The 25,935-nt window shown below is 40.4% G+C and overlaps 2 protein-coding genes across 3 annotated transcripts in view; both read right to left on the bottom strand.

Annotated features, from left to right (window-relative positions):
- atp13a3 (ATPase 13A3) overlaps window positions 1-13,907 on the bottom strand; it is a 41,513-nt gene extending 27,606 nt beyond the window's left edge. Inside the window, exons 1-2 of one of the 2 annotated variants that reach the window (XM_080505939.1) lie at window positions 13,781-13,907; window positions 68-154 (exon numbers count right to left, since the gene is read on the bottom strand). In XM_080505939.1, coding sequence (XP_080362065.1) covers window positions 68-118 — 51 coding nt within the window. In that variant the 5' untranslated portion in view covers window positions 119-154; window positions 13,781-13,907. Of the gene's footprint in view, window positions 1-67; window positions 155-3,268; window positions 3,351-13,780 lie in introns of those variants that run through there. The other variant, XM_080505940.1, reaches the window with a different exon arrangement.
- A 5,021-nt stretch (window positions 13,908-18,928) lies between these two features.
- tmem44 (transmembrane protein 44) lies at window positions 18,929-24,622 on the bottom strand (the record flags this gene model as incomplete). The annotated part of the gene is made up of 8 exons (XM_080505702.1): window positions 18,929-19,009; window positions 21,537-21,647; window positions 22,371-22,541; window positions 22,644-22,730; window positions 23,025-23,215; window positions 24,127-24,217; window positions 24,288-24,414; window positions 24,501-24,622. 8 exons carry the CDS (start codon window positions 24,620-24,622, stop codon window positions 18,929-18,931), a joined length of 981 nt encoding a protein of 326 aa, XP_080361828.1.
- Window positions 24,623-25,935: the final 1,313 nt, after the last annotated feature.

The following is a 25,935-nucleotide window of genomic DNA, read 5'->3' as shown; positions in this document are numbered from 1 at the left end:
TGAATCTAAAAACCTCACTTTTTTTTTTTTTTTTTAAGAAGAGTTGCGACTTAGAAATAAGACATACCATCTCCTCCTCTTCCCCTTTGTTGAGGATTTTATGGTCTTCCTTCTCCATGCTGCAGAACAGTTTGCCAAGCCCCTTCCTTAGTCACTGCAAGCACAAAACACCAAATGTCAGTGTGAATTGTGTGGAGAAACTTCACTTCTAACAGAGTCACTGAGAAGAAAAAGGTCTCAATCTGTGCCGATACAAACAGGTGAACCAGTTGCTTTGGCTGGCCCGTATTCATAGATAGCACACGCGCACACACACACACGCGCGCAATAAAAAAAAAACTTAGTACCATAAACTCTATGATACAACCAACCAGTCTATTAATAAACCCTTTGTTGATACCTCGATACGGTTAATTAATGTGCAATGTGGGTAAACACTTTTGAATGGTCCATAATACTGGTGCACCATCTACATAGCTTTAAAATCCTACCTTGCAGATATTCAAGAGTTGGAATCGAGCAACTACAACACAGCCAGCATGTCCTGAACTGGCCCTCTAAGTAAAGCAATGGAACACTCAGTATACATTTGAAACTATGTGACGGCAATAAAGATCTACCCGCCAGTTAGAGACCGAGTTAAAGGCACTAAAAGATGTAGAAAGACTTATTGTCTAGTAGCAGTGACACTTGTCAATAAATTACATTGAAGAGGCTCCAAGTGAGCAGGAAAAAACTAAGGTATGACAACAACTTGTTATAAAAAGATTATAAGATAAACACAAACACCACCACGACAATATCTTTGCATTATTTTGTTGAAATTAAAATCTTATCTGCAGTCACTAAGTACAGGAACGCTACGAGGTCAAATAGTCACTGGAGCACAAGGGAAGTGCTCCAATTAAACTTCCACGACAGTTGCTTGACCTGAAAAAAACCTGAGATTATCACTTAAGAAGATCAACGCATCCACTGACAGACTGACCGAGTCATCAGATGTACAGTATGTCTTACTTCATATCAAACTGATCCTTGCGTCTTTCTATCAGTAATCCCCAAAGACTAGTCAATTTTGAATCTGTGTAGTTAATTTTATCAAAAACTAAAAAAAAATTGGAACAGGTGACTTAATTTGAAGTATCTCTTGAATAACAGTAACATTAGGTTTACAAAGCACGCACTACTTCTTACTATTTTTTTCCCACAAAGTAAGACAACACATGGTACATCTTTATCGGTACGTCTATATTTAGACAATGAAGATAAGTCACAAATAAAATGTTTGCTTATTGTATTCCTAGATAGTTGAGAGATTAGCAGATTTAAGTGCTACACATCAAGAACTTGTAAACATCTTAGGTTGTTATTATAACTCTTGTCAAGTTCATAAGCTTGAATAGAAGTCCTTTATTGTCACTCTAGCAATGTGAAAACAGTGTTAGCAGCAGTGAAATGTTGTGACATCAACGTCAGTGACGGCAGTCAAAAACACACAATCGTAGAAAATATAATACAAAGCAACAGTTCTTAGAGGACATGCAGAAATGTTCATCCATATGTTTCTTGTCGAGCTTTGAACCACAACAAAAGTTCAAAAACCAAGTATGAAACAAACCATGGATTAGATCAAAATGCTGCATCGTTGCAGGTTCGGCTACTTAGTTCAAGCGCAGCCGATTGAAACTTATCAATTATGTACATATGGGATTGACAGAAATACTGGTATATTGCACCATGTTTGTACATACAGATTCACCTTTTGCTAACTTTATACTGGTTTTCTAACAGTAATATGTGTCATAGCCTGCGCATGAGGCCCCAGACGTGAAGGTCTGTCATCTCCCTCACTTGCTTTGCTCCAACTGTTAGCAAATGTGTGGTCATACAGACGATTCAGAGATTTTCCCCTCGTGACGTCAACTGACGAAATAATCACTCCCTCTGAGAGTGGATACTCTCTTTGACCCTCGTACAGGGAAGGGTCTCCTCGCAAACGCTAGCAGGAAACAGACACGGAGTTGGCGTGAACAGAGCTCATAGTACATAGAACAGAGTTCATAAGCATTTAAAAAGATACAGAAACAGCCTGTTCTCTTTATGGCTCACTACAAGGACTTTTAGACTGACTGAACTAAGGACTAAGGCTGGATATTGGGAATACACTTTGAATACAATGTTGTTGGACCTCTGGCACATGTGAAATTGTTGAAAAACCGCATCATATGTGACATTCAAGTCAACTGAGGAACGCGTTTTCTTTAAAAGCTCAGTAAATGACGCAGTGCAAAAGGAAAAAGACAAATACTTGGACTTAAAATTGTAGTACTTCAATTTAGAGGACACAAAAAGCTCACATAAAAGTAAAATAAATACAAAACCTACAAGATGGTAGCAGTGAGAGGTGCAGTGCCTTGACTCCAGTTATTGCAAAGAAAAATACTGGCATAGCATTTTAGGGCATTGTGCCCAGTGGGCCGCCTTTCTGCTGCCTCCATTTACCCAACACCACCACAATTGTGTGTCACTACCCCCTCCACATTCAAATCTTATCTGCCAGCTCCACCCAGGTGGACTTTTTCTCTGGCATACTGTGGGATATTTTGCTTAGGACCAAGCCCTTCCTAGTATTTTACAATGGCAGTCGCCCTGGCAGGCATTCAACACTGGGGAAATGCCGATACCAGTGCATCATTTATAAGGTTTTCAGTCCTGAAATAATGAATTTGAGATAACAACAGACACATAACCCCAACAAAACCATGAAGCTCACAGAGTTATTGAAACCAAAATGGTTACGTAGTTTTTCAGATAAGAGGGTTATAACCTGCCAGTCATGAGGTCAATGCTATGGCTTTGTCGGCTTTGTGACTCACAGGGTAGATAAGTGTTTATGGCTCGAGCTCCACATTAGTTCCATGTGAATTTAGACCAGAAGATACACTACTCACTCCAACAATGTCTCTTCTGGAGCAACTTGATGAGTGACTGGTTAGAGTCCACAAAAGGTTCAAATACTGTCTGCAGCAAGTTCATTCTTTAAGTCCCAAAGGTGAAATTGCTTGAACATGTTGAATCAATTCACTTTAGCATGGTCAGTGCCAAGTGAAGCAAGCCAGACATTCAAAAAAGCTTCAGAGCAGTTTAAATGTTTATTTTGCTGTTTTGCAGCTGTTGCACAAACACCTGTCAAACAGTAGGCTAAGTTCGGTCGACAACCGGATGGACTCATGTAACCAATGGCATGTTGTTGTTGTAGTACTCCCACCTTGAGAGCCAGGGACACAATGCCCCAGGCGGTCCTCCTCCCCACAGTTAGCTTGCTCTTTTACAAAACCAACCTGGAACCCTGGAGGGAAAACAGAACCAAGAAATTAAATTAATCCTCTGACACTGAACAGTGCAAATCACCATGGCAACTTCCAAATCTATTGGGTATTTCCTGTACTGTAATTCCTGTAATTACTGTAACTGTGTTTGCATTAAGTTTTTGTCAATCTGATTGAATCCTTTCCAATTAAGATCAGACTGCCCGAGAGATCATCTTGATGTGCAGGGCTGAATGCACCAACAGTATTATTCTGCATTGCTCCGTGATGTTGATAATTTCTTACAAGGACACAACCCCACATCCAGCTTCACCAACAAGTGTGCCAGTATCAGTATCAGTGTCAACCCAGTAATCTTAACATCACCTGGGTGTTTAATATGCATGTAGATCAAGGTCAAGTGATCTTAAGGCCCGTCCATGCTTTCCGTGTGCGCAGAGTAGGCATGACTTCAAAATGGTCATCTGCCTCTGTGAGCTAGGGTCCGCTCCGACCCCTCTGCGGTCAACCACACAGCCCAAATTTTGTTACTGCGCGAGCTGTGAGCGCCAACTGTGCATGTGCCAGAGCTTACTGGGCACAGTCCCTTTTGAGACCGGACCAAATCACCTGCATGTCACCTCATTGATTGGTCTGACTCTGGACTGAAAGCGGAAGTTCTACCACTTTAGCCCGTGATGGCTTGGCTAGTTAGCTCGTGGCTAATGGGTAGCCACAAACAACCATGATATATAGTCTTCAGACCAGATATCAATGAGCGCCTTTCTCACTGCTTCTGCGCCACTACATCTTCTTCATTACTCCACGTCTACCGGCGAGATATTTTCCAACTTTTTCTTTCTGCGTCTTCTGATTCACACAGTTAACGTTGTTTGTTAACAACAATCTCTTGCGTCATGTCCCCCCCCCGCCCCCAAAAAGATCGTTTACGAACGAAGCGAGACCAATCATTTCAAGGGGACTAGAGATTGCTTGTTATCTCCAGTTCAGAGTTCATCGGCGTGTTCATGTCGCCCAAACAAAACGGTTTTTCCATGAAGAGAACTCTGCTCCAGATCAAACAGGGGAATGAGGCCACACCCTTAAAGGGTGTGAAAGAAAATCTGATTCTGAAAACTGGAGCGGTACAATCCAAAAACACTGGACTGGCAGGACGCTGAGTTATGAGGTTCTGCTGATCCAAAAGGAGGAGATTTATTGGCAACATACTTGGACCATGACTTGACCTCCATTTACCTTGCTGTGTTTTGTCGTCTCGGTGATCTTCAGACTTTTGAGGTATTTGTTAAATGATAATACATCACAGACTCCATCCAACTTCAAAAATGGGCTTTCACTCAGAAACCAATTTTGAACTTGGCTAAATAAGTCACGGTTGCCAATTCTACATTCCTTGAGACTAAACCATTTAAAAGTCTTTCAATAAACTTAAGAGCAGCATCATTTCAAGCACTGACCAGTTGTGCTTTGCCACTGCCTGTTAATGGTAAATGACAAAACCCTAATTTTAATTTCTATTTTATTATAACACCAAACAATGTCCTCGCAATCAAAAGACGACATGAACTTTGGACTCGTCATGCGTTCCGATTTACATCTTCCGGTTAGTATCGGGTTCTCTGTAATTCAGTAGACGCTAACCATGTCCTGGACAAAAGGACTGCACTAATGTGATGGCATATTCTCATATATCCTTCATCATTGTGGCCGTAGAGTCTCAGTGCCTCCCGCAAGCATTTAATTACAACAAATATCTGGGGAAAGTGTCAGACAACACCTACTGATGTTTGTCCTCCCTCAACACTTGGCCTGACTTTAACACACGTCATTTACACCCGACAACACAATGTCCATATTCCTTAATCCCACTAAACACAACATAAACAACAACAACTGAAAATATTTTCTTTGCGTAAGAAAATGTATGTGAGAATCAGAGGAGTAATCACCATTCCAACTGGAACATCCAGGCTCCTGCACGGGGCCTCTAGGAGTCAGCATGACTTCAGTGATATTTATAGATTCCTCGAGCCCAGCCTAAAGCCACATTGTTGTCTCACATTTGATTAGTCTGCTATTGTGTTAATAAGCAAAGCTGGCCTGGGAAAAAATAAAATCTTAGGCAGCTGTTGATCTTTTTCCAAACAAGATTAGGCATGGCAATCTACAGTGTTTTGGAAAGATAGAGGTCACACATAAAAAACAAAACAAAACTTTCGAGTCTTTATATGTTTATAATAATCTCACAAAAATTAGATGATTTCTCATATCTAAAGCTTTCAGAAGATATGCGAGTTGCCTATTATGAATGATTACTTCATAGTTTAGGCCATTTTAGGCCGTTATGGGTTGCCTCTTCATTACATTAACAGCATTACATAAAGTATACACAATATAGTGAATGTAAAGAATGATGGTCATTTATCAAACTTGCCCTTCACAAATGTGATGTCTGATGATGTAACCTAGAACTTGTGCGAACACACATTTCTTTAGTATAGCTGCATCTTAAATCATCTAAGCAATTAGATATATTTAATGAAATTCAAGTTATCACATCATCTAGTTAGGGTTCGGACACTTCACGTGAGAATTTAAATTTAGACTCTATGAGAAAGCAAAACTGCATATAAACAATTCCAGTCCTGCTTATAAAAGACATATAGCCGAGTCCTTTTCATTCCTTCAAGCCACATACAAAAAGGAAAATGTGAACAATGAGCCATGACCTAATGACATAGGTCCATAATTCATGGAAGCATTTGTAGGAAAGAATGTTTTGTTGCCATCCCATTCCGCACTGAATGTGCTTTCTTTATCACTTCCACTCTTGCTCATTAAGAGTTATAGACAAGCTCAGTTCACCATTATCAACCAGTCCTGCTTGTTAAGACTGCAGCCTCTCGTGTAACTGAAATATTGTTTGACCACCTGCCTTTTCATGCCATCTAAAAACTCTTCTTTGGAGTACTTTCATGAGTATAATGCCTTTGGTCTAATGTGAGGAGAGCAAACAAAGTGGATGCAGAGCACGTAAGTTTAGGTTACCAAAATAAAAGATTTATTTGCCATAATCAAATCTGTTGTGGGGGGGGCACAAAACAAACAAAATGCAAGGTAAGTCACCCCCTAAAAAAAAAATAAAATTGAAGGAAGATAAAGGAGAAAAAAACATGAGTTAGCGTACCTTCATGAGGGCCCTGGTTACACCACAACAGAAAACTGAGAGCTGGATCAATTTTACATTAATTTTTCACAAAGGTTTCACATTCAGACACAATTCTGTGTCTGGAAAGAGTATGACTCTGCATTTGAACCCGATGGTGGTATTATTAATGTACACTTTGGTGGAGAAGTTCTGCTGGATTCACTCTCTGGAATCAGTATCACAACAGTGCTTTAGGCAGCAAACCATCCAGCCGTCATTTGACAATCACGCTTGTTCCTTCACCTATATACGTATGTATGTGTGACTGTGACATACCAAGGCCTTGGGACCTAGTTATAGGCAGCATGCAGATAACAAATAAGCATACAATATTCAATTAAAAAACTAGTAAGAGGACAATAGAAACTATTTCAAATCTCATAGTCTACAGTTCGGGGTGCAGATAGACATGCTTTCTGGTGCTGCACTGAAGATTACTTCTTCTGATTTGGCAGATTTCCTCTTTACCATCAATAGCCACACCACAGTGCCACACTCCTGGAAGGCAAAGCTCCACCAAGTATTCTGTAATGAAGGCACATACTTAAATATGAAATATTTAAGTTTCCAGGGACTCTTTCCTGTAATATTTATTTTAGTTGCGCTGTAGCAGTCGCTAGCGCATTGCAGCGAGACGGTCATGGGTTCAGATGACGGCCAGGCTTTTCTGTGTGGAGTTTGCATGCATACATACATACATACATACATACATACATACATACATACATACATACATACATACATACATACATACATACATACATACATACATACACAGAGAGAGAGAGACAGAGACAGAGACAGAGACAGAGACAGAGACAGAGACAGAGACAGAGACAGAGACAGAGACAGAGACAGAGACAGAGACAGAGACAGAGACAGAGACAGAGAGAGAGAGAGAGAGAGAGAGAGCGCAAGGGGCATTTGGCTGATTTAAATTTCAAAAATGTGACGACATAGAACAAACAATTGAAAGAATGATCTTCAATTACAAGAAGTCTGACACGGAGATCAAACTGAAAATGAAACGAAACCAGGGAAAGCTGGGGGAAACTAATCCTGAATCAGATCAAAAGTGTTCTAAGTCATACCACATGCTCTTGGATTAAGAATGCCACTGCATTACAAATCATGGTGCGTTTACAGTTGTGCAGGAGATTTGCGCCCCATTTATGCAACATCTTCAAGTGAAAACCGCAAACTGTCGTGGCGTTTTGGACGTCTGTTTACGCGCCTCTGCTCAGAGTCACAGTAAGCAGCACTTTTTGAAAATGCTCCTGCTCAGTCTCCATGTCAACAGTGAAAACAGAACTTTTCAGCATATCGCTCTCTGTGCGCATTAGGGCTGGGTTTTCCTTTCCTTTTTTTTCCCATTCATAAAGTCCTACAATCGACAAACCTGAACCATTCACAAAATTATTTACAAATAAACATTTGTTCTAGTTTTTATTTTATTTATGCACACAAAGTCCTTTTCAGAGGGATTTTTAGCTTTTGGCTAAAGGCCTTTTAAAAAAAAAAAGGCCCAACAAACAAGAAAAATTATGAGGGTTTCTAATGGAAATCCTAGTTAACACCCCCCACATAAAACTGCTTAAAAAAAGCTGCCCAAAAGGAGGTTGAAACCTCAAATCAGGTACAAAAGCCGGTGAAAGTGTAATGAAATGTTCACCATCCTAAATTGTATCTGATATTTCTTCAATGCAACATAAGACACAGTTAATGTTCATGTATCAAAACTTTACAGGTTAAACGTGGTTGCAGCTCCAGTTTAATTTGATTTGGTGGAAACTTGGGCCGGGACATTTGGCCGAGAATTGATTATAGATTTCATTTCGCAATGCACTCAAATGATTGCAGACATCATATACATTTTGTCAAAAGTGCAACTTTACCGCCATTTTAACTCCTCAGAGAATGTATATATAAACAACCCATTTTTTTCAGCTATGAGTTCAGGCTCTCCCAAGCTTTTTTTTTGGGGGGGGGGGGGGGGCTAAATTATGCATTCTAATGCATTGTGGACGACTAAATACTACATTGTGACGTGATAAATTGTAGGACTAGTTGATAATACAAGTGAGAAAATGCAGTGAAATGTAATAAAGAAATCCTTTCAATTCTACTTTATAACCACGTGTGGTGGTTTCTGGGGCTGGACTGGAGCTTTTTGCGGCCGGTTTTGGTCCACGGGCCTTATGTTTGACTGAAGCAAACTTCTCAGCAGCACCGAGCTGCGGGAGGCTGTCCGCTCATTCAGGTGCGTTAACAGTTAAAACCTCTTTGTGCTCAACGACTTGTCTGTTCTTACCAGGTCCCTCATCCGAGGTTCTACCGTGCACAAGTTAGACGGCTTTCAGCAAGGGGTGCGCCATTTTTCCGTTCGTCTTTTTCGAAGATGGACCGTCCAAATGACGTCTCGAGGCTCGCCGCTTTAAACTGCAGTGAAATGGAGCTGCTGCTACTTAAACTAGCTTTAACAGCAACATTACTGCCTGTCTGGTCAACTGAGCCCCCCCCCCGATGTCACATCTGAGAGAATTCTTACAAATCTTTACCATTTGACAAATTATTTTCAAATTTCATCTTTCTTTAAAGGCGACACAGGATCAAATGTATTCCACTTTAAATATTTCCAAATGAGAAACAGGCAAATAACAAAATATAACTCGATTCGGTGAGACGCATCGTGTCAATCTAAGTGCTGTTTTTTCATGCTGTAAACTATGAAAGCAGATTAGTAGTACATCAAATTAAGATAAAACCTACAATGCAGGTGCTCTGAGTTTATGTCTGGCCACCAGGCCCACCCCTCCCTATACGCAGAACACGCGCTGTGCGTAGGGCCCCAAGATCCATGGGGGGCCCCATTTTGCGCAAGTGAATTGAATTTCCCTCGGGATCAATAAAGTATCATCATAATCTGCAAATGCGCAAAGGATGCGCGAGCATTTTGCCGAGAGGCTCGTAGAGCACCGCCACCAAGTCAGCCCGAGGCCGGAGAGAGAGAAAAAAAAAAGAGACGAAAGCGCGAAGCATCACCATCTGACCAATCAGCGGTCAGATGGGCCGGCAGGCAGTTGTTTACAGGTAGAGAGTAGAGAGAGAGAGAGATGGCTTCCAAACGTCAATACAATAATAATAGTAATAATGATAATTATTATTATTATTATTATGTTATTGGAAGGGGGCCCCCAAAATAAAATCCTGCTTAGGGCCCCCACTTGGCCAGGGGCGGCCCTGCTGGCCACAGATAAGATAAGTTTTTAAGTCAATATGAGGTTGGAGAATCATGGCGTTCGAGTTGGGACCTGGGATGGCACACCTTATCTGAGGAAACCAACTCATTCTGTTAGAATAACATAACATTTAGCTCTGACTCATAAGAACTAATTGTGATGTTGCCGTTTTCGTAACCATTACACAAAAAGGGGACATGTTCAGTGAATCTGTTGTTTAAAGAGAAAAATCAGTCTGGTTTCAGCAGAGCAGGGCCTAATACTATCAAAACTACTGAAGCTAACTCTATGACCTTAAATAGAGAAAAAAAATGTTTTATTAGTATACATTACAAAGTTCTTATCTTTGTGTCACAAGCCCCCACTGACAATTAAATATGTACAATAGTTCAAATCATGGTGACCAGCAAACCATGGGATATGATTAAATGATTCAAGCTTTACCGGCACCTGAAACACTTGTCAGTTACTGGGTTTTTTTCAATTTTTTTAAATGGAAAAGGATGATTAGCTGCCAATAGTCCACAGGTAGAATGGAGATTCGAAATAGCACAAGAGAACAAGAGAGATGTACACTCAAAACACTGAGGAAGTTTGGCAGTATTTTCATTTAGAAATTTAAAACGAAGGAGTATGCAGGCTGTGTGAGGAAAAAAAAAAAAAGGTAGTAAACTACTAGACCTATGTGCAACCACAGTCACCTGAACAGTTCTGACATTAACCTGCACAGTAGAGCAGCTGTTGCTCCGATGATGACTGGCTTCAGTTAAATTGCACGTTGTTGAACCACTATGAGGCAATACTTCCCCAAGGCATACTTCCACCCTTTTGAGGGTCAAAGTTTATATATAGTTGTTTACAGTCCAAATGACTCTAAATACACACAATGACAGTTGTGAATAATTAATTATACACTGTGCAATACTGAGCAGTCTTAACGTTTTCATTTTTCAACTGAGGAAACTGACACTGGAAACACCCTTATTGCTGATAAAAGCCAGCTGAAATGATACACAAACACTATAGATGATGTTCTGAAATATATACCAAAGTATCAGTGTTCTTATGTGCTAAAAAGGATGAGGTGATAGCAATGCTTCATTCAGGATCTCAAGCAGCCGTCTCACTTCCAAGTATGATGCTATTCAAAGGCTTCAGAGTCGTCGGTACAATCTTCAAATCAATATAGCGTGCCTATTCTCAGGTTGGCATTGCTCTGTTGAATCTTACAGTTGTTTCTCTTTGGTGTTCTCATGCCGACTGATGTAGCACACCGGTCTGACCTGGTCTCATTGACGGCAAACTGCAACACCAGGACAAGAAAGATCAGCTTCTCTATTGCACTGCTCTGAGAATGCCACTTCAAACGGAGCGGGCCTGCTGAAATGACTTTGACCATGTCAAGATATTTCTCATACCCACTCAGAATAAACACTGGCAGGCCTTCCATTACAGGCCGATAACTTTGAGCTCACCTGTGAAAAGTCTTGAAGCCCTGGTTCAAAGGCTGGAAGAATATTGGCGCCTCGTGCCTTAAACTGAGACGAAACTGCGTTCCAAGGTCCAGTCGAAAAATTGAACTTGAACATAACGTCTGAATTTGACATTGATCATAGTCTGCATTCGGCATTTAAAAGTTACCTTTAATTTCAACATGCATTGAAATGAGACATCATGATAGTCCCTCTATTGGGACTATCCCTAATGCTATCCCTACCAAAATGTGCAAAGCACCTCGAGAGACATTCACAGGTAATTGCAGATGGAACATTACCTTTTCCCCTCATGTCTGAAGAATTGTTCAACATTCAGATGAAAAGTGATCGCCCTGGCCTGCACAGGTCATATGATTCTTATCAAGCCGCAATGCCAGTCCGGTATTTTACGGTTTTAACTGTAGGATTTAAGGGTCTGAGCTGAGTGACCCATTCAGGTACGTCATGTAACACGTGTCCGTGCAAGAATATACATGCCAACGAGCACTGAATGTGCAGTAATAAATGCATGCGTGCGGAAAATCGTTCCATCCAACCAAAAACTCATTCTAATTAAAGCGAAACAAAGTAATTATTTCCCTGTGCCGCTGATGAAAGACAAGAGAGATTAAATACAAGCCAATGCCACCATCTCTATTGACTGACAAGCAGAAAAGGAAGATAATGATTATAATTTCCCTTAGCTTATCTCTTATGCATCATGCTTTTGTGAAACAATGAGAACTTCTGGTCAGTAAAGACATTTTTCAATTAATAGATATTGGGTGATAACCATATATGGCTATACACCAACCTTTATGAAACCATTAGGGATCTGCCAGCTCTGCTGAAGGACAACTTGGACAACCTGAAGCAATGTGAGCACAACACAGTGCCTCTAGATTAAGAAATATTTACTAAGTGTACAAAAACAAAGTCTTCAAACTGGGCAATGTTTGATCCAACAAACTTAAGATAATGTCTGATGGCGACATCGCCGGTGCACTTTCAGCTAATGTTTGCCCAAAAGATTGTGGAAAGTTCAGAGTCCTCGCCTCAAACAGAAAATCTGTAGCAAAACTTGAATAGTAGGGATCAAGATGAACAAGGCCATAGGCAATGCAATGATTTGTGTAAAAGATAAAAATCTCTATCAAAATACAGACATAACAGTTTGTTTGTGAAATGACACCATTCTACATGAGTAAATGTGCTTATCTCATCAACCACAATCCTCTATAATGGGTGAGGCAGTTCAGTCACTAACCTGGCTGATCAGATCATCACACTTTGCCTTACTTTGAGGACTTTACAGAACTCCTTGCTGCCTTTGGCTGTGACCCTGCACACATTCCACTGTTTAAATGCTGCATATAATAAACAGTGCATGTCGTTGAGTCATGTGTGACTCTTAAGGATCATGGGATCATGCAAACGTTTTTTTTTGTTGTTTGTTTGTGAAAAGAATAAAGTGGGCATGGACTGACTTTTGCCTTACACTACAACCATTATACATACATCTGCAGTGCATTCAGACCAATGAGATAAGACGACTCCACTTCTCCATTCAGAAAATCTGACTCCCATGTTGACTAATATCAACAAGCGCTTTAAACACTCCAAAAGAACTGCGTGTGAAAGAGTTTGTGTGTATCATGTGATTCTGAAAACTCTTGATATAATTACAAAAAAAAGAAAAAACAGGTAAAACAGGTAAACATTCAGCTCTTTCAGTGCTACAGATGATTTCACGAGGCTGACTAGAATGAAAGCAGATCATCGAGGCAGGTGTTTGGGAGAAACGCGGCTGACAGAAAAGGGGTGTGTTGGCCAAGCGACCTATAACATTTAATATAAAAGCAATGGCACACAATACTGTGCAACGATAGCGACAAGAAACAGCGACTATTACTTTATCATTATTAATGGAAAAAGGTTTACGACCCAGAAGACCTAACGACTGCACAACTTCTGTTTTGCGTCCAAGCGCCGATATGAGAAGGTGAACATGAGGCTCTCCGCTCGGGCTCATCTCTCATTGACTGACGTTACAGCACAATAATAACAACGAGTAGTGCTACGGGAGGCATTTCTGACAAATACGCATGGTTAAAAAGGCTGGGCAGCTCGGTGAAGCGCTGAAATGGGCAGGTGAGAAGACCTAGCTTGACGTATGCGTGTGTGTGTGTATATATGTGTGCTAAGTGGCTACGGCTAGCCAAGCTTCATTGTTAGCCGGCTACTAAGTGACGAGCATTACAGCCACGTCCGCGTGCCTCCGGTCTCTGCTTTCTATTCCACCCAGTCCTCAAGTCAAACTATGTCTCACGGCACAGCCCTCGGGCTCAGTTTTAGTAAATAAGAGGCTGACGTCCCCACACGCTCGCCCACTTCAGCTAACGTTACCACTTAGCAGTTAGCCGTGCTCGGGTAGCCACTGACACATGGGTGAGGATGATGATGATGGTGGTGACAGTGAAGAAGAAGAAGGCTTAAACCGCAGAGACATGTCCAGAGTAACACACTCACCCAGAACCACCTGGACACGCCGAAGATCACCTTCGAGTCATGGTGGCGACGGAGTAGCTGTTATCTGAAGGAAAACGTCGTTGAAGAAAGAGGCGGTCCGAGTCGGAGAGAAAAATGTTGTCGCGGCAGATCGCAGCGTGTTGACAGCTCCGCGGGACGGACCGAGTACTACTTACTGCCTGCCTGCCTGCCGCCGCTGCGATACAGCATGAACTGGACTGAACTGGCTGTCTGACTGACTGACTGACTGCAGGAAGTGATACTGCGTGACATCACCGGGCTCCACGCAGCGCGAGAGCACGCACACACACGCGCGCGCACGCACACTGAGCTGTTGATTATTTACAGTGGATCTGGAGCGATCCAGTTAAAACATTGGGGAAAAAAATAAGAAAAGATTGTGGACAGTGTCGAGACTGCGAGTTGTGGGATTAAGGAGCTGACCAGTGTCTAAAGGATGGAAATAGGGCAAATTTAAGATAAGATCGGAATTTATTAATCCCACATGGGGATATTCAGTCATTACAGCAGCTCAGTATTACACTCAAGAGAACTGACAATGTATATACGTATATCAATAGATAATTCGATAATATAAACACATGGAAGGACTGGGAAAGTATGGGGAAACATATTCATTGTTGTAGTGATCTTTACAAAATTCACAGAATTCACTGTTCAGCAGTTCATATATTTAGCCGTGGGGGTACTAGTGTTACAGTCATAATGTCTGAGGTAGACTGGCTTACTCTCCTTTACCAGTTCAGAACAGACTGATGCTGAGGGATGAGAACATTTTAGCTCTGACTGGAGCTATGGCATCAATGATGTTTATAACTTCAGAGCTGAAGTTATCTACAAGGTCATTGACAGGAGCTGAAGGAAGAGCGAGCATGCTAGTGAACATCTGTGCAAAGCATTTTTGTGTTTTCATCAATGTGACATTTTCTGATCAACACTGTTTTACTTCTGCTGCAGTCAACAGACATGGAGAGTTTGAATAAAACAAAGTCATGACCAGAAACAGCCATATTCTTCACCACAACCTCAGAAATGTTTAGGCCTTTGGAAAGAACCAAGTCTAAAATGTGTAGAATTCGTAACATGTTGGAAAATGCAAACATTTTCAAGAGTGTTCAGAAGTTCCTCAACACTGTTATCTTCTTTAAAATCCCAATGAACATTAAAATCACCAATTATCACAATAGAGTCATAATCAGCACATACAGCAGACAGTAATTTGCTGTAATGACAGAAGTTTGTGTTGTATTTTGGTGGTCTGTCGATGAATACTAATATTAAGAAGAGCTCACTTGAAGCGCAACATGGTCAAATGTTCCACAATACAGCTGTTTGCACTGATAAGTATTTTATCATTATAAAGTGAAACTGTGTCCACCTCCTTTCCTGAACACTGGAGGTGTGGAGGAGCCACTTCAATTGATGCTGTTTGTTTTCATCTAACCAGGTTTCTATTAAAAACATGAAGTCCATTTTGTTCCTCAACAATAAAAGCATTGATTGAAAGTGACTTCCCTGACAGACACAACATTTAGTAAACCAACATGTAGTGGATTATGATCATTACTCGATTCACACTGAAGCTAGATTAGATAAACTGTGTTTATTTTTACAGATGTGCTTTTGACCTTTTTCACCATTCCACATGCTATTTGAATGCACTAGTATAAAGTGGTATGGGTTCCCTCTCATCTCTGATGGATGCTGGCTATGGACTGTATGTATTCAATAAAGGAAGTGAAGGACTGCAGGGGGACAGAGGGATGGAGGCTGTCTCCCTGTTTCCACTGTTGAGCTTGGTGCCTACCATCATGCTCCTGTTTGAGTGAATTATCCCAAGGGCATGGCGTAGGTTGATGATGAGCCGTATGGACTTACTTGTATGAACCCCATCAGGTTTGAACTAGTCCTTACAGTTTCAAAGGATGTTGAAGTTGTCAATAAACTTCAGCCCATAAATCCCATGCCTCAGCTGCTATTTCAGTCTCATTAACTATTACAATATGTCTTCCCGGTCAGCTGACTCACCCACCACACCCAGTCCCATGAGATGTTAGCAAAGGAGGCATGGGGCAAGAAATCGGTCACATTTTCTTGGTTTGGTATGTACATACGACTACGCAGTCTTTGTCGAGATACAATGGATTGAAACAGAATAGAATGATGATACAGCGGTTGAATGGGTGCACACCACCTGGAGAACAATCACCTCAATATCAGAGTCTCTGTTCAAGAAGTTACAGCCTGGTGTTTTTAAGAATGGTTAAAATATGAGAAAAATATATATTAACTATTCCAATTGTTGTTTTGACTGAATATTGCTCACAAAAAAACACATGCAATACACAATAAATAAATAAATGACGGAGCAGTTCTGTGTAAAATTGACAAATAAGTAGCATCTTGATCCAGGGCTTTGGTTTCACTGCTGAAAAGCACAACCACCACTGGCATGTGTCTCAGCCTGTATTTTGCAACAACCACAACATGGTGTTCAGCACATTTGACTAATCTCGAAGAAACATGAGGTGGGAGCAGAGCAGAGAGATAAGACGGAGCCAGTCCATTGATTTATGGTGATTTATAGGCAAACAATACAATCTTGAACTGAACTCAAAACACAGGAATTCTGAGCAGACGTGTGCTCTCAGATATCCACTTTGTACTTTTCTTTTTTCTTTTTTTTGCACATTTGTGCTTTTTGTTCTTCCACTTGCTACTCTCATTATTTTTACATACCGCTACAAGGAGAATTTTCTTCTAGAAATAGTGGTGTTGACACTAACTTCCTCAGTGGAGCTGATAAGGGGAACAAAACTTGACTTTGGGACACAAGGCATTTTTCAGCCACAGGCCATCTGCCTGATGAGCGCTTGCATTCAGTTTCCACAAACACAAGTATATTTTTCAGCAACACAATGTCATCCGAACTGCCAAATTCTGCCAGCTGCTGCTCAGACTGTGATAAAATGGCTGAAAAGGTAAAACAACTTGAAAAGAAGGTTGTGAAATATGTGAAAGTGAGTCTTACTGTGTATAGTGGCTTGCAAAAGTTTTTATGCCCTTTGAACTTTTACACATTTTGACACCTTCGAACCACAAATGTACATTTATTTTGATTGGTATATATGTGATAAAGCATCCTGTGTCTCATAGTTGTGAAGTGGATGGAAAACAATACATGGCTCTCAATAATTTTTTTTCTACAAATAAACACAAAATTGGTGTATAAATAATTTTCCAAACCGCTTTACATGGTTCATAACTTTTGGTGCAAGATGTGGCTGCAAAACACAATTGTCCAAGTAAGTTGGACTACCTGAGCAAACCTCCCAGTGAAATTTTGCCTGCATCCTCATGTGGCAAACAAGAAATTATTCAGTCTTCATATGGTGTTGCAGTCACAGGAAAACTGTTTTTGCACATCATGTCAATCCAGTCAAGATCTATTTTCACAACATCAGGCAATTCATTATTTTATAATCTTACAGAGAGTTATTCAGTAACAGACTGTATTCTTGAATAACCATGTAGTGTTGGAATCATATGTCACTTATTACCTAACTTTTGGACAGTTTATCCTTTTCCCTCGCCTTGTCTTCAACTAGCAACTTCAATTCAAAAAAAGGGGTCATTGACGCTCAGAGCATCCATCATCTTCCATGTCCTCTGCAAGGGAATGATCTGTGACGTGCGGGCCAAGAAAAACAGACGGGCCTGTTCCCCACTGCTGCTTCAGATGTGCTAATCCAGGCCTTCATCACTTTTGCAAACAGAATTCCACCTTTTTTTGTGAGACACAGTTTGTTATGGTTTGTCCTGATCACAGAAGGGACAAAGCTGAGGCCCATAGATCGAGCAATGCCAGCTCAGCATTTGTCATGGGATCAGACCACTAAAGCAACTCGTGTTTTGGTCCATTTCCAAGATGTGGGAACGGTTTAAGTTCTGTGTTAGTCAATCAGACAACTGAATTAAACAAAAGTAATATGCTATTTGAGAGGTGCTTTTTGCCACCAATATATACATATGTATTTATGGACTGCTTGATTTTATTGATATTTCAGGGCTTTGGAAACAGCACTCATGGGTTATGTAACCATCCAGTAGTAACAATAGTCTAATAGCCTTTAGGAAGGGAGGACCACTGAATAGTTAACCACCCTGTCTCTGGTAAGCACACCACCAATCAAATTATTTAGGTACACACACATCTCAATATACAGCACTGACTGAAGTAAAAGAATGGTAAAGAACACTGAACAGATCATGCAGAAAATAATCAGACATGTTGAAAGAACTTCTTTGTCAAACAATAGCTGCAAGAGTCAAATAGTCATTTTAAATTACTCAAACTGGATACATCTCATTACACATCATAGAAAAATAACATAATATACATTGGTTATTGCAAAAGTATTCTTTTCCAAGTTATTCACACAAAGAGAAAGGCATCAAGCAACAATAATATCTCCTGCTTGTATCAGCAATTGCTTTGTTACATCTTATTAGTTGTTTCCCAGTCATTTTTCTCAGACATGTCACTTGAGGAAATGTAACGGGGAGGAGTAAAATGTGGTTCATGACTATTCTCTAATCTGAGTATTGTTTTGTTATCGGACCTTAGGAAGTCCCTTTAGTTTAAATGTCCTGGCATGTTGTTCTTGCCAATAGTCGTGAAGCCCGAGAGCCGGCAGATGAACAGAAGTCCACTGAATAATGGAGGGGAGAGAGAAATCCTGGCCGTCTAGTCTGGTGCTTATCTGCTCTCCCAGTCCTGCCCTGATAACCAAAGTTGACCAGCAAAATACAGGATATGACCTCATGGCCTTGAATGGCAGCTGGGGAGTAATACCATTTTATTACGGTAAGTGTTATTTGTCAACCTTTATTTCACAGCCAAGTTCCTGGGTTCCCTTCGGTTTTGTCTACTTTCACGAGTTGGAGACAAAACTGAACATAAAACAAATTTGCATAGCAAAAACAAGACTGGTAACGGAGCAGCGTTCACACTTTTATTAATCCACAAAGTGTCACATCCCACGTGTATGAAGGAGCTTTCATCCAACTCGCAGCAGAGCCGTCCACTGCCGTGGCCAACCAAGACGTCTGTTTTGGGTGTACCAGTCACTCTCGCTCAGAAAACTCAGGCCCCTGCGCTTTTGGCACCGCTTCTCTCCATTGTGCATTTGCTGCTTCAATGTCCCACTGGAAAAATTGCAGAAATGTTAACAGGTCAGAGTATTACTTCAGACATGTTCAGCAGAATGATAAAACAGACGGCCATGCAATGCTTGGGCACGGGTCAAAGTGTCACAGGGGAACTAACTATTTTGATTGTTTGAAAAGTCTTGATGTTAAAATTGCCCCGAAAGGTCTAATGGTTTTGCTTGAAGGTTCTGTGTGAGAGCACAGAATGAAGACCCACAACACAAAAGGTTAAGCATTGTTCACACAGTTAAATTCCTGGCCGGCAGACATCACGCGAGGGACCATGAACTTCTCTCAAAATAGCAGAGGGGAGAACTGGCCGCCTATAGACAAGGCAACCATTTAGCACTACTTCCGAGGCAGACAGGCCCAGCCCAGCATCAGGTCTTTAATCAAAAATCCTTCACAACAGAACAATCGGTGCATATTAAAAAAAAAAAAAAACCCTGAAACAATTCCACACGCAGAAGGAGCTCTCATCCTAGGAAAGAATCAGCATTCAGTAGAAATGTACAAGATACACATTACAAGTAGCTCGCTGCAGTGACTGTTCAGTTTACTGTTCATTAGGTCTACAAACTTGTGGATTTGTCTCATCAGAAAGGCGATCAAGCAGCACAAAAAAGATTTATTTCAGTTTCTAGATATTACATTTGGAGGTGGCATGCAATAAAAGTACACAATTGGCCTAAGCCTAAGTTTTACTGTCAGACTTGCTTTCTCTAGATGTGTGTGTGTGTGTTTGTTTGTCAAGGATTAATAATTAGACAGAGTTAATCTGTTAAAAAAAAAAAAAACCCTAAAAGAACAAAGTTACATTATGCAACCAAGTAAAAACATTCTAAGAAAGTATTTGCTCATGACTGATCAGCAATGAAGTGTACATGAGTGAGGACTGTTCCACCCAAAACCATATTTACCAACATTGTTGTATGTATGATGCCAACAGGCGTCCGTCAACCAATGATACGTCATCAAACTGAAGAGTTCTAAGACGATACAATCCAAAATGCACAACACATAAACACATTTTTACATCTTTAATAAGCTCTTGCCTCTCTCATGCATCAACTGTGCTAAAGCCATTACCATCTCCTGCTTTTTCCTGTTCGCTGAACAATATTAACCTGCAATTGTTTGTACACCATTTGCCTTTGTTTCTGATTAAACGACATCCTCCACAGCACCACAGTTGGGGTGTTTCTAAAAAAGGTAGTTACAGACATCTCGGAATAATAGTTTGTCATTTTACATGTCGGTTTGAATGTGAAGTTTTCTAAGAAAAGATTTGTATAAAAAAAAACAAAAAAAAAAACTTGGAATAGAATTTTAACTACCGTACCTGAATTGTTCCCACCAAAATGCACATGTATGTCTTTCTATAGACTTTTACTCATCAGTTCTACAAGAACATGCTGACTCTCGTTTTCTAACGTGAACCTCAGATGACCGTCTTCTGACTTACTTCCCCCACAGTCACATGTGAAAAGCATTGCCGGTTGCAGCAACGCAAGTATTTTACTGACCATTGCTTCGTCTTACGAGGGATTTTAATATGCTGCAAACAAAATGTGATCTAACTTTTGTTTGCAGCATGATGATTTAAAGCTTTTTATAATGAAAAAAAGGTTCGACACCAAAAATAAAAGACAGAAAACACAACACAGACACATTATATAATCTTCTTCAGTTAGTGAAACATGTCTGCAATGCAATCTGAGCCAATTTTCCACTTAATTCGGAACATCAAGGTTACGTTGTGCAGAGAACAGCCTGACACATCTTTCCATGAAAGGGAGCAACTTGGACGCAACTCGGATGACAACGCCAGGGTAAACCTTTTCTAACTTTCTGAGGAGCCAAGAGGACATGCAGTGAATCAACATACTGTCACCACCTAGTGGTGCTGTTTCAGAAGTACACGGTCAGTCGTGTACTGTGCTTTGGAGATCACTGGTGAAAAGTGTCTTCACCTTTGTAAAAACAAATTTGATCATTTTCAAAATTCTTTAATTATTGGGAAGTCAACTGAAAATTTAAAGCTAATAACTGTATTCGAGAAATTCAGTAAATTCTGCTGCACATAACCATGATATCGATATCTTCTAGACCCACATTATCCATGTTGGAGTTGCAACAACTAAAAATTATCGAAAAAATGTGGTACACTCCAAAGAGCTTACCAGTCAATAGAAATCTGACACAGAGACACACAAGCACAACAATGAGGAATTGGAAATTAATGTAGAAAGCAAGAGTTTTGATCGTGAACATACCAAGTAAAAACTACACAGCTGAACACCAGCAACACCATGATCGGTTTTCTTGTTTGTCTGTTACATGCAAGTAGCAGCTATAGTTCATCCACACAATGTTGTGTCTTTGGCCATATTATCCGCACGCATCACGTTTGCATTCATATAACAATGGCCATCAATTAATTGCACTGTGATAAAACGAGTGAGGATGTCAAATTGAAGTGTCAAAAAAAAAAAAAAAAAAAAAGGCTTTTCGCCAAACCAACCTCCAGAGTAGAGCTGACTGGTGAGGAGTCACAGGATGAATCTGTGGAGGAGAAGCTGTCAGATCTGGTCATCTGCCTCATCCTGCTGAGAGGCCTGAACTCCACCTCCTCCTTTAACAAGGTAATGGGCAAAAACAAGTTCTTTGTAACAACAACAACAACAACAAAATACAAAAATAAATAAAGAAAATACACACGTCATACATGTAAAGTTGTTCAAAGCACGTGTTGTGGTCTTTGCTTACTTTTAAGGATTGAACACTAACATCCATATAGAGGCCCATCGCAGTAGTTTTCTGGACGCGTTTTGTCTTTGAATAAAAGAATAATTGCATTCAAGCTTCAGTGTCGATTTTTTTTGTTTTTGTCATATATATTGAACAGGTGATACAAATCATTCCTTGACATGTTTTCCATTGATTTAAGCTGCTACATTCTAATAGGTTAATGAAGGGGCCAGTCAGCAGAGACTAGTATTAGGAGTCCCCCACGAAAATTAAAACGGTATTCGTTGATTGAGTCAAGGTTCGAAATCTCAAACACTTTGCTGACAAACTCATTCAGGACACTTACTTTGGTTTGCACCGGTGATAGTGTTGGCCATTTTCTCCTTCTCTCCATGGCAACGTCGTCCTCCACAACAATTTCTGAGCAACTCTCTGTGTCTGAAGAGAACATCACAGGTTGCACACGGTCCTGACTCTTGCGCCAGTGAAAGACTAACATCTACAATTGCTGGGTTAAAGACAAACAAATCACAACACAGTCAAATACAATTAAATCAAGTCTACTAGTATTAACCCAGGGTGGTCACACTGTACTGAAAAAGGATACCAGAAGCTCCAGGACGACAACGCCTATTGATGACAGAAGCCATGGCATGACCCTTATAAGGAACTCCATGTGTGTGTCATAGAGGAGGATGGCAGCAGCGTAGAGGCCTCCAGCCAGTACAGACAACAGTACTGACAATACGTTTGTTTCTATCCACAATAGTCCTTTGTACTAAAATAAATGACATATATAATGATTAAAATAATGATCCACAGGAAACAGTCACATCGCATTAAGAGCATTTGACACTATATTTATTTGTGCGATACTCACTGCTCTACACAGTGCCGGGAACCTGGAAGTACAGGAAATGACACAGGACAGCAGCCCAAGGATGTAGCCCAGGATTTCAGTGTTGTCCTTCGGAGGAGTAGATTTTAGTTGCAATAATGTCCAATGCTATGAAACTGTGTAAGATCTTCTAAAAATGTAAAAAGATTGGACTGAATGCCATCAATATCGAACTGCAATGCAGAAAACCAAAACTGGGAAATAGAAATGATGTACAGGTAAACAGCACAAGGCAGAGCACAGCAGAGGACATATAATCGCTGAATATAACTTAAGAGCTAATGTTTTTAAAAAAAACTATTTGTTTAATAACAGCACTTTGGACGATTCAGTATATGCAGTCAAAAGTTTGTGCAAGAACACCATTAAAGGAGACCAAGAGGAGACTTGGACGGATGATGCATGGAGCAGATTCCTCCCGCCAACAGGCCTGAGCGCTTCGCTGTGAGAGAACCCGGACTTAAGAAAACCGCTTCCAAACACAATCATCCCTGACAGTGCAAGAAGGTGCCCTCTCCTCCACCTCCTCCTCCTCATCATCCTACGCCTCCTTTCTGAGGGAAGCAAAAGCAGAAATGGAATAGAAAATATTTAAATGTGTTTCCAGTTCACTTGCATGTTCATCCAAGTGGTGTTCTGGACAAGGCTCCGGACGGTTTGAACCAAAACGTCTGTGCCGTGATAAACACCTGTGCTACCTTACTGCAGGTCTGTGGAGCTTTGACCATTTACAGGTGTTCTCCAAAAATGTGCAATTAATTAAAAAGTAATGTTTTGTCATCTAAAGTTGCAAGAATGTTTCTGAAGCTCAATATGGATAACCATAGTCTTCGTTTCAAAAAAGTCTTGGGAAGGCATTGATCCAAAACATTAGATATATATATAAAAAAATATCTTATTACTAAAATTATGAAGAATACAAAAAATTAAGTCCTGAAACAGTTTATATGTTTATTTACAGATAAAATAAATTCATGAAGTATCATAAAGTCAACACCAGACCATGACATAATTAAAGAGTCAAATGTTTATACATAAAATGAATTGAGATTTTAATAAATTACTGACACGTTAACGTTTAATTCCAATGTTAATTAATGTCACATTTAATTATTTAATGGTGTAGTTTATTGATTTATGGCACATTTACCAATTGCCCACATGCATGATAAAAACAAGCAAAAAACATTTCTTTTGAAAGAATTAGGCGATTATAAATCTAGGACTTCATTGCATTTTCGTAAATAAATGAAAACGCACGTGAAAAATTATGCGATTTACTTTCATTTATTAAATTATGTGATTTTCAACGTGTGATTACAAATCACACGTTGAAAATCACCTCATTCTTCACATGCATGACAAGCTAAAAACAAGCACAAAACAAAAAAGGAAAAGTATCTGAAAAAAGTGCATTTTGTTCATATTTAAGACAAAAACAAACAAAACAAAAACCCAAACTCGCCTGCTTTAGAGTTGAAGCACGGGGACAAGGAGACGCAGCACACCGCGCAATGCACAGCGTCCACAGCTGCAGCGAAAGCAGCCATTGAAACCTGCAGAAGGACGTGGCTGTGTTAAAAACATCACAAAAGCGCTTCATTGCTCTTAATCAAAGTAGGATACCTGAAGGTAGAGGTCTCTGGACAGGCTGGCCCCGACTGCGCTGCAGACGTTCCCGAGGAAGGAGTAAAAAACAATGACGATTTCCCCCGAATACTGTCCCCGAAACTTGCACCGCTGATGCGAAGCCCTTTAAATAGTCAACGATGGTGTTGAATGAGAATTTCTTCTCCCCACATGACTGGGACACATGTTGCACAGTGTGCAGCTCCTCACATTAGAGATGACAGAAGCAAAAGCAGTGCAGAAATCAGGGCGAGACCGACGGGGACACAAACTTGGTCTGCTTTCAGCAGGAAAACTGTCACGCTGGTCCAGGTACTGTTACAGTTTTCCATCCGTCTACGTCTTTCCATTGCAAGTGCAGATATTCTTCACATCGGCTGTTTTTTGTTACAGAAAGTACTGAACCTGTTTAACCGAGGGACGACTGTCTGCGCTGGAGGCGCATTTATATGATGGGAGGAGCAGAGGCGTCACGACGGGCCATTGCCCAGGGCCCTGATTTCAATTTGTGTTTTTTGTTTGTTTGATTTTTTGATTTTTTTTTGTGCGTGGTTGCTTTTTTATCATATTTAAAATTTTGCACATTTAAATATTGTGTGCAAAGTTTGAAATATGTATCTTATATGTTAATTATTTAATAAAGTATTTATTTACTGACCTGTCACCCTGGACTTCATTCATCATTCTTCTGGGGCCGGGAGAACCCATAGTCCTTCTTGCCTCGGGCTCCCAGGGGGTCTAGAAACGCCCCTGCTGGCAGGCCGCTGGATTCCACGCTGTGAATACAGGGCAGAGTCGAGTCTAATTACAAATATGGGACAAAAACATAATATTCAGTTGTGTGTACAGACATTTTGTACGGCAGGTGGTCAGTGTAAAATAAAGGCACCTTGTGCAGCGTGTGGATCCATAGGGTGCTTTACTATAGTAGTCAGAGATTAAAAAAAGAAAGAAAAAAACAAGTACATGTAAATAGAGAGAGAGTGGAGAGTGAGAGCACGGAAAGAGAGAGAGAGCAGAGAGAGAGCAGAGAGAGAGAGAGAGAGAGAGGAGAGACCGGCGAATGAGAGGAGATCGAGCTCTTCAAGACCACTTCAAAAATTGTGTTGGAAAACTTAAATAAAGTTTTAATGTCTTGATGCACGTTTTCTTCACTTGATCAGTGGAAATGTGGTTTAAAGGAGCATTTTGTGTTTGATAAAGTGAGCAGGTGTTTCTGATTCGGACCTTCTTGTCCAGCGTAAGGCTCAGTTTTATTATCACCCAGAAATGTGTTCAGAATCTTGAAAATGTTTCCAGGTTTGTTCATATTTATACATGTTTAGATATGCTCATATTCGTTAATGACTGAAACAAGCAGCTTATTTTGCACTTCTTGTTTTGAGGTTTCTATCAAGACATTCTAAAATGCTTTGAAAGATGTCTTGATGTGTTGTTTGAAAATAAACCTAATAGAACTTTTGTTTTCCCTAAACTCAGACTAACTGTCAGTTCAAGTAAACCAAGTATGTAAACAAAAAAAGTAACATTAACAGTTTGTGTCGGAGCCGCTATGTTGGTCATTTGTATATGATCTTGAGTGAATAAAATTCTAGATATATGGTCATAAAGAATAATACAGCCCCTTTCCAAAAAATTAGAATAC

This window comes from Blennius ocellaris (assembly GCF_963422515.1).
Source record: "Blennius ocellaris genome assembly, chromosome: 12".
Classification (NCBI taxonomy): domain Eukaryota; kingdom Metazoa; phylum Chordata; class Actinopteri; order Blenniiformes; family Blenniidae; genus Blennius; species Blennius ocellaris.
This window is presented reverse-complemented; position numbering and strand designations above follow the sequence as displayed.